General features: G+C 50.5%; 1 protein-coding gene across 1 annotated transcript in view; it reads right to left on the reverse strand.

Annotated features, from left to right (window-relative positions):
* Positions 1-10,577, reverse strand: part of PRDM9 (PR/SET domain 9) — an 11,279-nt gene extending 702 nt beyond the window's left edge. Inside the window, exons 1-10 of the mRNA XM_004378704.2 lie at positions 10,465-10,577; positions 10,002-10,125; positions 9,628-9,735; positions 8,281-8,330; positions 5,595-5,751; positions 4,847-4,948; positions 4,027-4,298; positions 3,637-3,704; positions 2,378-2,571; positions 2-534 (exon numbers count right to left, since the gene is read on the reverse strand). Of these exons, the coding sequence (XP_004378761.1) occupies positions 2-534; positions 2,378-2,571; positions 3,637-3,704; positions 4,027-4,298; positions 4,847-4,948; positions 5,595-5,751; positions 8,281-8,330; positions 9,628-9,735; positions 10,002-10,125; positions 10,465-10,524 (1,668 nt within the window). The 5' untranslated portion in view covers positions 10,525-10,577. The remainder of the gene's footprint in view (position 1; positions 535-2,377; positions 2,572-3,636; positions 3,705-4,026; positions 4,299-4,846; positions 4,949-5,594; positions 5,752-8,280; positions 8,331-9,627; positions 9,736-10,001; positions 10,126-10,464) is intronic.
* Positions 10,578-12,740: the final 2,163 nt, after the last annotated feature.

Raw genomic sequence — 12,740 nt, forward strand, 5'->3', positions numbered from 1 at the left:
GGCTAAAGCCTCGCCCACACTCCCTGCAGACATAGGGCTTCTCCCCTGAGTGTGTCCTCTGGTGTGTGATGAGGACTGACTTCTGGCTAAAGCCTTGTCCACACTCTCCATGCCTGACTTTTACAATTCTTGAGATTCCTACTCCCAGGAGTAATTTCTCTGTGTCCTCAGGATTCACTTTCTGGCCTGGGCTAGGCTCTGTCTCCATCATTCTGTTACCCTCCCTAGAACTCCCTATTTGTCCTTTGGGTAGGCTGGAGTCGACCTTTGAAGTCTCCCCCTCCCTTGTCCTTTCAAACACCCGTTTGGACCCATCTCCTGTCTCTCGATCTTCTGCTTTGTCATTCTGGGTGCGTTCAGAATGCTGCTGCCTCTGATCCCCTGGACGGGGGTCCTCTGGTTGGAGGTGTTTCCTTGCAGGTGTTCCAGAGAAGGGCTGAGAGGGGTGACGGTGCTTCACGTGTTGGCTGAGGAATTTCTGACTGGAGAAGGCCAGAGGGCAGGAGGGACATGGATGGATCTCTGGCTTTGGCTCTCCTGGAAGAGAAAGTTTTCAGTCAGAGTTGGTGTAGACAAGGCTGCCTCATCTCGTGGAAAGACCTCCCCATAATCATTCATAGAGTGTTCACAACACAGCATCTGTCTCCACAACATCCTCCTTCATAGGCCTATTTTTCACTCCGTTTTTATTCTTTACATCTTCAGCAACCTGAAAACCCACATCAAGGCCCTTCTCTACATTTCAGCCAGACCAGGGGCTTTCAGGTAGGAACTGGAGGAAGCCTTGCTCTTTTCCTAGCTGAGACTGCAGTGGACTTTCCCACACTCCACAGACATCTTCTAAATCCTGTCCCTGCTTGGATCTGGTATGGGCAGCTATTTTTTACTCCTGAGAGATGCTGCTCTCAATGACCCAGGTGGAAACCTCCCAAGCAGGCTTTTCTACAAGGGGTGGGATCCACTGAGTCAGGAGCCCTCGGCCCAGAGGCCCCCCCCATGGGAAGGCAGTGTGGAGCAGTGGTAGGAAAACATGTGCGAGTGAAGGCATGTTTAACCGAGGACAACTCTGCCTGGTTCTCTCTCAGGCAGTGAGACTCAGGTGTGAAGGAGACAGGGCTGGCCCAGGCCCACGGACTATAGGACGCTGGATCCTGCTGACTTGCATCTCTCTTAGTTTTCCAGAAATTATAAAATGAAAACATGTCCCTTCTGAGGCCGCACACCTCCTGTTCATACTTGATTGATTTCACTCATTCTTACCCCAGCGGAAACGTGATAGGAAGTCTTATTTCAAATTATACCTCGTTCAGACTTCTCACACCCTCTTGACTCCCAGCTTCGCCCACCACCCCCTCACCTGGACACTGAAGTAGCCCCCGAGTGGATGCCCCACCACGTCTTTATTCCAAGATTAACCAAAGCTTCGTCTTTCACAGAGAACATGTCATCCTCCAGCTGGAAATCCCTGTCGGCCTCTGTCTCACTCAAGACAAACCCTAATTGGTTGCATGCATCGCAGGCCCCACTTTTCCCTGCTTCTGTGTATGTCTCTGACCTCAACTCTGACCCTTTCTGCTCCCCTCACCCATGTTTCTCCTCAGAGGTCTCCTGGCTGTTCCTCGAACACCCTGACTCTTTCTGGTCCCAGGTGGTTGTGTATACTGCCTTCTCCACTGGAGTTCTCTGCCCACAGGTATTTGCACGTCTCAGTCCAGCTTCTCGTGAGGACCCTGAGGGAGGTCTCCTGACCCCTCTGCAGCACTCAGCCTCCCCTCACACTCTGCCTTCTCCCTGGACTGGGCTTCTGCCCAGCATGATCACCGTGTGGTGTGACACATGCGTGCATGCTCGCTGTCTGGTGTGACACACGCACGCCTGCTCACTGTCTTGTGTGACAGGCGTGTGTGTATATTCTATATGTTCATGTTCTGTTTCCTTCATGTCAGCTGCTCCAGAGCAGTTATTCTGATGTCCTGATCAATCTGTGTTTCCAGTTCCTGGGACCCTGTCTAGCACAGAGCAGGAGCTCGTAGGAGAATAATTGCAATAATGAATGAATGAATGACAGCATATGCATATAGTTTTTAGAAATCCTGAGGAGATTAAGAAGAAAGAGCTAAAAGGGCCGCAAGAACTGCCATGCTGGGAACTGGCTGGTGCCTGAGAACTTGTTTTTGCTTCTAACACTGTGTGCTGTTATACACTTTGTGCCTGAAGTATTAAAAAATAAAATCAGAATAAAAACGTAAAAGGCATATGAAATGAATCCTTCATTTGGGGAGCATCTGATTTGAATTTCACTGACTTTAGATGGATTCTACTCTACTTATGGGTTGGACCATGACAATTTGCAAGGAGAAGGATCCCTGGTGCCCACCTGTCCCTGAGGTGAGCTCCTTCTTCCACCTGCTGCCCCACTTGATGCCCAGCTCCTGGCCGTACTCGTCCCCATACCAGACCAGCAGCTCACAGCCAGGTTGGATGGTGCTGCAGGTCCGGTAGAAGATCTGCCTGTGGTACTGAAAGGCCACCAGGTTCTGCTCCTCTTCATTCCGGGCGCAGTTCACATACCTGAGGTTGACAGGATGTGAGAGACCAACTGGCAGTGAGCGCCAGGTCCTGCTCCTGCTCCCTCCTGATGTTCCAGGCCCTGATCTGCCCACTCTGTAACCACACCTCACAGAAAACTTCCGTTCCCACCTCAGCCTCATTTGTGATGTCACGTGAAATCCTTTCCCCAAGCCCAGCTTGTGGAGATCAGCCTGCAAAGATGCACCTCCCTGGCCTAATCAACCATGTTCCAAAGCCCAATTCCAGACTTACCTCCACCCTGACTGGCCGTAAACACAGTGAAGTGCAGCATCTGTGAAATCTAATTTGTGTTTTATGCCACAGAACATGGCACTTGGTGATGTACTCTGCTTCTAAATGACTAGACGTCATTCAGCACTCGGCCCAAGGCTGTCTCCTTCAGAGAGGTCTTTCTCCAATGTCTCCACACTTTACCTGAGTACTATGCACCTGCTCCCCAGGTTCCCACAGACACATGGAGGTCTTTTGTCTTAGTTCACTCCCACTCTGTGCCCACTAGAACAAGAGTCCTCAAGGTGAGGGGCTGGATCGTGAGCCGGTGTCCATGAACAGCCTGTGGCTCACCTCACGCAGGCTGACATCAGGTCTGACCTCCCTTGTTTTAGGTTATCTTGGCACTAGTTCTTGAAAGCTATGAAAATTATAGTGAAATATTCCTATAACAAACTGATTAATGTCTGTCTCCAGTAAGTCCAGAGCTCCACAAGGACATGGGCTCCGGGCCTGGCCTTGAACAGCTGTGTCTAAGCAGGCCACAGCAAGCACATGATAAATGTCAACTAGATAAATGCAGTGCGAGTCGGTGCTCGTGAGAGGAGGGTCCTCCACGTGTGTTCCTGTGATCTTGTCTAACACAGATGTTCATGAGCAGAGGACATGTGCTTTTATCTCCTTATTTCTAGGTGTCTCAAGACATGAAAGAGAGTTGTAAGGAGAAAAAAGGACAGAGTGTAAAATCCCCTGAAGGAGCCATGATGAAAAGGAAGCAGGTCTGGGCTTGTGAGATTCGTTTACTCTCTGAAACCAAACACCTTCTAGCCTTACCTCATCCAGTTGGCCCAAGATTCGTCCTTTCCATCCACATACTCATAGCAGTTCCTTCCCTTGGTGATCTGAATGTCAGAAAAATAAGGCATTTTTTGGTTAATGAACGGAGGAATTATTTTACTCTTCTCAGTTTGTTGCGACACGATATGCTGCTTTGTCAGCACCTACGGGTCTGCATGGATTGTCAGTCGGAGCAGAGGTAGGAGCCTTTATCTCTGTCCCACTCTCCTCCACTTTCCCTCTGATCTTCAACAGGAGCTCCAGGGCCGTGCAGAGGCCGCGCAGTGCACAGAGCTAGCCTATTATCACCGTGAGCCCTAGCACGTCCTACCAAGGCACAGAGGGAGGCGGGAGGTGGGAACAGGGCAGTGGGTGGGTGCTTCTCACCAGCCAGGAGTAGCCGCTGTTGGCTGCCTCCTCGTCTTCTGTCACCTGGCCCTCATAGGGGCCAAAGTGCACGCCCAGTGGCAGCTCAGATGCCTCGTTCCATACTCCAAGCCCAGCCTTGGGGATGCCAGATGGCCCAATTCCCAGCCCAGGGGGCAGAGTGAGGGCTGAGCGATTGGGGTGCCCCCTGTCCGCAGGACTGTCCTTTACAAATGTTGGGGCCCCATGAACTGCACAGGCGTCGATGAAGAAGTTCTGACATTTCTCACAGTCTGGAGGAGGGAGCGGTAGGGATTAGGATGCAGTGTAGAACATATTCTGACATTTCTGACAATCTGGAGGAGGGAGCAGTGGGAATTAGGGTGCAGGGTAGAACATATTCTGACACTTCTCACAGTCTGGAGGAGGGAGCGGTAGGGATTAGGATGCAGAGTGGAACATATTCTGACATTTCTGACAATCTGGAGGAGGGAGCAGTAGGGATTAGGATGCAGGGTAGAACATATTCTGACACTTCTCACAGTCTGGAGGAGAGAGCAGTAGGGATTAGGATGCAGGGTAGAACATATTCTGACACCTCTCACAATCTGGAGGAGGGAGCAGTGGGGATTAGGATGCAGGGTGGAACATATTCTGACATTTCTCACAGACTGGAGGAGGGAGCAGTGGGGATTAGGATGCAGCGTAGAACAGGCCTACACTTGGAAAGCAGGAGCAGAAAGAGCCCAGCCCTCAATCCTGGACTCCAAGTCACTAGGGAAGGGAAACCGCTTCGGGACCAGGACCTAAGCCTTCTGTGAGGGGCAGGCGGGTCACTTACAAAGGTAGTCGTCATCCTGGGGCTCAGCAACCTCCTGGTACGCGAGGCCCTTTCTTTCTCGCAGGCTGTACATCTTCACCTCGACCTCCTTTCTCCTGGGCTCTGAGGTGGAGAAGACAGGTGGGCAAGTTTGTGTGGTGTACAACGTTAGTCCTGCTTTTGTCAGAAAATCTGAGTTCTCCTCCCATCAAATCATCACTGTCCTACAGACTGTGATTTCCCCATAACCGTTGCTTCAAAGACCAAAACTCCACACACACTGACTACTGATGCTTAATGCAACTTTAGGTTCCAGCTCCTCCCATTATCAGGTTAAACTTCCCAAACTTTCTACTTAAAAGAGGGGTTGTCAAGCATTTGCTCTTTCTGAAAATATTTGTTGAAGACAAACTGTGTTGCGTTGTGCATTGAATGAAGAAGGTTTGGTGCCTAACTTCACAGCTGAATTTATGGGACACTTGGCATATGTCAGCTCCTTTATATTTAATTGAATGCTTTCAAGCAATACATGAGTTCTGTATCTTCATCCTTATTTTACAGATTAGGAAACTGGACCTCAGAAAATTTCAAAGATTTGCCTACCCTCAGTGCTTCTGTATGGATTATAACTGAGGTCTGTGACTTTGAAGTTAATTACATTCAATACTGCATCCAACTTCTGGTCTCCAGCTTAAACCTAGGCACATAGACCATGTTCATGAACCTTTCTAGAGGAGCTGGAGGGACTAGTCCCAACTTATTTTCTTACCCAGTTTCTGTCTTGAGTGTTGATCAGAGGTACTTGCTTCTCCAGGAGATGACACCAGCTTCTGGGCCTGCTCTGAGCCAGCTGTGCTCAGCAAAATTTCTGTTCCTGACACTTCCTTCAAACTAGATTCATTATTTAGTGGTGCCCTGGGTGTTCCCTTTAATGTGAGAGTCATATATTAAAGGACGAAAAGCATTTGTTTAGTGCTTTAGGATGTGACATTTCCACACACACGACCTTAGCTAGAGCTCCAACAACCCTGAGCAGCCAGGGAGCCAGATGACCCGAGGGAAAAGGAAGGGTCCAGTTCAGGCTCTTTCCCTTCACCCTTCTCCACATGTCTGTGCAGGAGCGATGGAGGGAGGGAGAAGGCTGGAGAGACTAGCTGAGAATCAGCACAGCCTGTGAGAGACAGTGTGGGGCCTATGGAAAGAGGGAGTCTTATGTAAACCAGTGGACATTTGCTGGGGGATAAAATGCAGAAAAGCACAAAGCACACTGGGAATGAGGACAATGGAGCAGTGCGACTGGAAAGAGAACAGACACGGCTGCAGAAACGTATCTAGACAACAGAGATAGCGATGCTAAAGGTTGAAAATTGCCATATCCAGGAAAGAATACTTACTCTGGAATTAGAAAATACTGAAATACTGGAATTAAATTAGCTGGTTCCTGTACCAATTCTGCTGAATAAGGGTATACCATTAGCTAATTCTTCTGACCTTTTCTTTGGTTTCCTTATACATAAATGGGCATACATCCTCATTCTCAAGGTTACAGTGAGCATTAAACGTAATACAGCTCATCAAAACATTTTGTGAGTTATTAAATACAGTATAAATGTGAGATTATTTCTTTCACAGTTGTGCTATAAAATTCACCTCCTCAGTCATCTCCACAGTTGAAATCTAACTCCACAGGTATCACCTTCAGCATTCCTTAACCTTAAAAACCAAAAAACAAACCCATTGCTGTTGTCTATTCTGACTCAGCAACCCTATAGGACAGGAAAGAACTGCCCCATAGAGTTTCCAAGGAGTGGCTGGTGGATTCCAATTACCGACCTTTTGATTAGCAGCTGAGCTCTTAACTACTGTGCCACCAGGGCTCCTTAACCTTCTTACTCATAGTTTAATTTGCAAATGTGCAATCACTCATTCAGAAAACATTCAGGTGTCTCTCAGGGGCCCGAGCTGGGCCTGGGCCTTCTGAGACAAATCAGGTAAGGAGCAGGCTCCCAAACAGCTCTCATGCAGAGAGGCCAGCTAAGCAGACCATTCAAACCACACGAGACGCGCTTAATCAGAGCCCAGAGGAGAGCTGTTACTTCCTCCTACAGGAATGAGCATTTGAAATCAGTTCCAGAAGAAGAGTTTCTACTGAATACTGTGTATCTGGCAGAAATCCTTCAGTCATTGTCTTACTCTTTTTCTCGGTCATCAACCTGAGGCTCCTCAGGACTGGGAGCTGCTTCCTCTTCTAAAGTGGGAACCCCTGAGGGTGGGGCCCATCCACTCTACCAACCGCTCTTATATTTACACGTGATGGAATGACAAGGAAGCCAGGTAGAAGTAAGCTTCCCTTAGCCAGGGTCTTAGAGCGGCAACCACCTTAGCACACAGCAGAGAAGGTCTGAGGTTTGAATCATCACCTGGGCCTCAGAGAAGAAAGCCTGAACTTCGCGAATATGTGCCAATTTTAATGAGCAAGTAAGTGTTTTGGATTAGACTCTACCCCCACCGATACTGTGATGTCGGGTGTGTAATCGAACACGCCTGCACCTCAGTTTCCTCATCTATAAAGCAGCAGTCAGCAAAGTACCCACCTCATAGGCTTGTTTGGACCAAGGGTGATTTGAAAATGATTTCTGCAGTATCATTAATTAAATCCTATGCATCTAGTCTGGAGTCCCTGGGCAGCACAAACAGTTAGGCACTCAGCTATGAACTGAAAGGCTGGAGGTTCAAATCCACCCAGGGGCACCTCAGAAGAAAGGCCTGGCAATCTACTTCTGAAAGGTGACAGGCATGGAAAACCTCACGGAGCACAGCTCTACTCTGACGCACATGGGCTCACCACGAATCCGAATAGACTCAGTGGTAACTGTTTTTCTATTTGCAGTCCCCGGGGTGGCACAAACAGTTAAGCTCTCGGCTACGAACAAAAAGGATGGAGGTTGGAATCCATCCAGATGTGCTTGGAAGAAAGGCCTGGTAAGCTACTGCTGAAAGGTCACAACCACTGAAAGCCTCATGGAGCACAGTTCTCCTCTTGACACACAGGTTGCGATGAGTTGGAATAGACTCAATGGCAACTTTTTTTTTATGCTTCTGTTGGGGAGTCAACTAATCACTTTCCTAAAATGTTAAAAATATAGATAAAATTTCATCTCTGCTTCATCCTATGTTCTTAAGTTATCTATTAAGCGATAAGATTTAAGTGAGTTTATTCATGTAAACGCCTTAAAATAAACTCAGGAATACTGTGCAAAGAAAACAAACAAGTGGCAGCTGTTACTGTTGCTGTCGTTACTGTGAAGACGGTGATGTGTCAGGCTGCGCACAGGAGGGATCGATCAGGAGGAGGGAGGCAGCAGCCCTGGGCTCTGACATACATCCTTCTGCTCCTACCTGAGTGTGGCTCCACGAGGAAGGTGTTTTTGTCCGTAGGAATCACAGATACTCACCTTCTGGTGTTTACTCTGCTCCACTCTGGAGACCACCCAAGGAGGTTTGACTGAAAGGTGATGAGAAATCAGAATTTATTTTGCTTGGTGAATGTTCCCAAACTCTGGAGATGCTCACGCAGGGACAGAGAATGAGGAACCAGAGCACGGCGCGTCCAAGGGGGACGTGAGATGGTTTCCGCAGCACCGTTACTTAATGCCTAACTGGTTTCTTAGAATGTTTTAAACCTCATCTCTGGTTCATCTTACGTACACAAAGTATCTCTTATATTTATTTAAAAAATTAATTGACGGGGTTGGGGATTTTAACTAGGTTCAGATAGAGATGTGTGATAAACCGTGGGGGTAGGTTTATCTATGAAGACTCTCTCCATGTCAAAATCGGACAAGCAAGCATTGGGTTTCACCTCTCACACTACTTTTGTGAGCCTAAAACGTCTGAAATCCACAGATGGGAATCACAGATCTTGAGTCTAACTGGATCTTTCCCGATTAGGAGGACTGCCATTTTATAAACTCTCCCGTCTGAGCGGAAGTGAGCTTCTCGCTTCTCTTGTATAAAGATGACACAGCACTTTATTTACCCGATGCTGTCTCTGGTCAGAGCATGTGGGAAAGCTCAGGAAGATTAAACAGCTCTCAAACCCCCTCCCAAGATCAAGACAAAAAACCAGGCTCCATTTGGGGTAAGAGGATTATGTGTTGCGATTAAATGTACATAAACAAATTACGTATTTTGTGTTAATCGTTTTCTCTTGTAAGACATTTATTCCAGTAACTATGAACCACTATAAAATTAACATTAGAAAGTGATTTTATAGTTTAATTAAGGTTTCCTTAATTGTCCTTTGATTAATTATCAATGTTTAGCAAAAACAACCTCCTTAAAAAAAAGAAAGATGATAACTTTTAAGCATAAAGAAATGTATGGAGAATTATACTGGAAAAACCTATATACCCACTACCATTGAGTGAGACCTCAGTATTCTGCTACAGCTGCTTCTGATCTTTTTATCTCTATTTAAAAATTAAAAAACAAAAACTAATCGCAGCTGAGTCACCTGTGAGCCCTTCCTCTTTCTCTCGTGGTGACTACTATTCTGAATTTGGTATTTCTTATTCACATTCAGATTTCTATCCATTTACCATTTATTAATGTAGCTACAAATAACATATACTATCATCTTACACATTTTAGAACTTTCAGTGACTGGCCTCTTACTGGCTGTACCCTTTGGATCTTGCTTGTCTGCCGAACATTTAGGTCTTTGTGTGAACAAGCCCTTTCCTTTGTTAACTCCTGAGAAGTGGCTGAGACCTGGCCCCTGGAAATTCTGCTGGCCTCACCTTGCTGCCTAGGTGTCCATTCCTCATCAGAATCCTCAGTGTCATCCACCTGGGCTTTGATGGCCTGCCTGCGGTGACACATGAAAGCTGGGCGGGGGGCTCTGAGACCTGGAAAGAAGGAAAACCTTTATACTCAGGGAAAAGCTGGGAGGAAGAAGGAAGGGGGGTAACTCAGTGAATGGGCTGGGAGACTCTAGCATGGACACAAGAAAACCAACTTTCCCTCCAGGTCTCCCTGCACACACAGGGTCGCTGTGAGTTGAACCGACTCCACAGCACCTAACAGCAGCAACAACTCCCTGCACACAGGAGGGAGTCACAGGAGTGCAGGGATCAAGGGCCCCGAGCTCTGCGCATCCAGCACCTCCAATTACCTATAGCGACCAGCGCCTCATAGTTCCTTTTCACGTTCCTGTATCGGAATTTCTCCCACTCTCCCATCTCTGCCCACTCTTCCTTGGAGAAGTATATGGAAATGTCTCTAAAAGCATCCTTGGCCTAGAGAAATGACACATTCCTGCAATGGCTCACTAGCAGGGCACATGTCCAGCCAGCCTGTCCCTCCACCTGGGCAGAGGGCAGCTGGGGGGACAATGACCCTCCCTCTCTCCATCCTGACACTGGACATCTTCTAGCGTTCCCCAAACACAGCGGGTGCTGATGTAGGCGTCCTGATTTTCCCACAGCCCCCTCCTCTTTCTTCTCGTGGACCCCCCCCCCAAGCCCGTCACCACCGTGGACCCTTTCCCTGTCCTCCCAGTGAACCACCCCCGCCCCCTGCACTCCCCGTGAGCCCCCTCCCCTCTCCTCCCCGTGGACCCCCGCCCCCGCCCTCACCGTGGGCGTCCTCCTCGCGTCTCCCCCAGGGCTCTCCTCTGTGGCCCTGGCGGGGCTCATGGTACCGGCACCGCCCTCAGGCCGGGCCCGGAGTGTCCCAGCCCAAGGCCACAGCTCCTGCGGAAACAGAAGGTTCTGGAAGAGGCGACCGCTGGGACCACCGCCCCTGTGCCGGTGTGTCCCGTGCTGGAGACGCCGGGTGGGGGGACGAGGTGCTGTGGAGGTCGGGGTGCGGAGGGGTGGGGGTCTCGGAGGCCAGACAGACCCCGATGCGTTAGTGCAACTCAGCCTGAGGGGTCCTTGGGGTCAGACTGGGGCCTCAGGGTCCTGCTCCACCGAGAGGAAACCGCGTTTCTCAGAGAAGGGTCTGGGGTCTCCACCTGCAGCTTCTGGAAAAATCTGAGAATAAAGCAGGCTGGACGTCTAAGAGCAGCGATCTCTCAAGGTGAGGGGACTGGGCTCTCTCAGGGTGAGGGGACTTGGGGTCTCTCAGGGTGAGGGGACTTGGGGTCTCTCATGGTGAGGGGACTTGGGATCTCTCAGGGTGAGGGGACTCGGAGTCTCTCAGGGTGAGGATATTTGGAGTCTTTCAGGGTGAGGAAACTTGGGGTCTCTCAGGGTGAGGGGACTTGGGGTCTCAGCGTGAGGGGACTTGGGGTCTCTCAAGGTGAGGGGACTTGGGATCTCTCAGGGTGAGGGGACTGGGGTCTCTCAGGGTGAGGGGACTTAGGGTCTCAGGGTGAGGGGACTTGGGGTCTCTCCGGGTGAGGAGATTTGGGGTCTTTCAGGGTGAGGGGACTTGGGGTCTCAGGGTGAGGGGACTTGGGGTCTCTCAGGGTAAGGGGACTCGGGAGTCTCTCAGGGTGAGGAGATTTTGAGTCTTTCAGGGTGAGGGGACTTGGAGTCTCCTATATCAAAGGGATTTTGTGTCATCCAGGATGAGGGTTTTTGGGGTCCCTGGGGATGAGAGTATTTGTGGTCTCTGAAGCTGAGGTGATTTGGGTTCCCTCAAGTTCAGGGGATTTGGAATCTCATGGGAGATGAGGATTTGGGGTCTTTCTGTCTGAAGATATTTGGGGTGCTTAGGCTGAGAGGATTTGGGGTCCACCAGGTTAAGGGTATTGGAGAGTGTCTCAGGCTCACTCAGGAGATTTAGGGTTTGTCCATGGCAATGGGTTTGGTTTGGTTTTTGGTTTTAGGCTGAGGGGCTTTGGGGTCATGAAAAGGTTTTAGGGTATCTAACAATGAGGTTATTTGGTTGTCTCTGAGGCTGAGGAGATTAAGAGTTCCCAGGCTGACGGGGATATAGGGTCTCTGAAGCTGAGTTAATCTGGTGTCTCTGGCTGAGAGATTCAGTATTTCTCAGGCTGAAGGGAATTGGGGTTCTTCAGGCTCAGGAGATCTGAGGGTCTAAGGATGAGGGGACTTGGGGCTCCTCAGGCTACGGGGATTTGGGGTCTCTGATGCTGAGGGGATTTGGAGGTCCCTCAAGCTGGCGGGATTCGGAGCCTCTCGGGGTGAGGAGATCTGGAATCTTCCCTGGCTGACATTTGAAGGTCTCGGCCTGACGGTTTAAGAGGGTTTATAAGGGTTTGAGGCATGGCAGAAGCACCCCGTGTCCTGTCAGTGTCTCCCGGCTCTCGCGCGCTGCCCACCCGGCCGGCGCCCTCCGAGCACCTGCGCGCTCCCGCCTTCAGAAGAGACGCCTTGACCCGCGAGGCACCCGCCTTTAACGCGCGGCCGGGCGCAAGCCGCCAATCAGCCCGCAAACAGAGCGGTCCGGCCAATCGGTGATCAGGGTGGGGATAGAGGGGCAGGGCGTGGGCGGAGCCGCGTCTGTCAGTCACGGGACAAGGCCGAGTCAGGGCTTCGGTTGGGACCTTGGGACCCGATTTTCCCGCCCAAGAGGAAGGTCACGCCCCTCCCCGCGGGGATTGGCTGATCTGGGTCTCCGCGTCGCTGGAGAGCTGAGAAACTGAGTGACGCTCCGCGTGCTCCAGTCTATGGGGCAGCCGTGCGACGATGTTGGGCTGCCGGGATCATGCATAGGGGAGGGGTGGTTTCCAAACATTCCCTCGCGCTCCCATGTGCGGAGCGGTAACTGCCCTGGGCCGGACGCTGGGAGCCGACACGGGAGCTGCAGGGCCGCCCAGCGCGGAGGGGCGGGGCGTCGGGACGCGGAGGGTGGAGAGTCAGGACACGCGGTGGGCTAGGGGGCGGGGCCTCGGGGCGGGGCCTCGGGGCGGGGCCTCGGGGCGGGGCCTCGGGGCGGGGCC

The sequence above is a fragment of the Trichechus manatus genome, unplaced genomic scaffold (genome assembly GCF_000243295.1).
Source record: "Trichechus manatus latirostris isolate Lorelei unplaced genomic scaffold, TriManLat1.0 scaffold00057, whole genome shotgun sequence".
Lineage (NCBI taxonomy): Eukaryota > Metazoa > Chordata > Mammalia > Sirenia > Trichechidae > Trichechus > Trichechus manatus.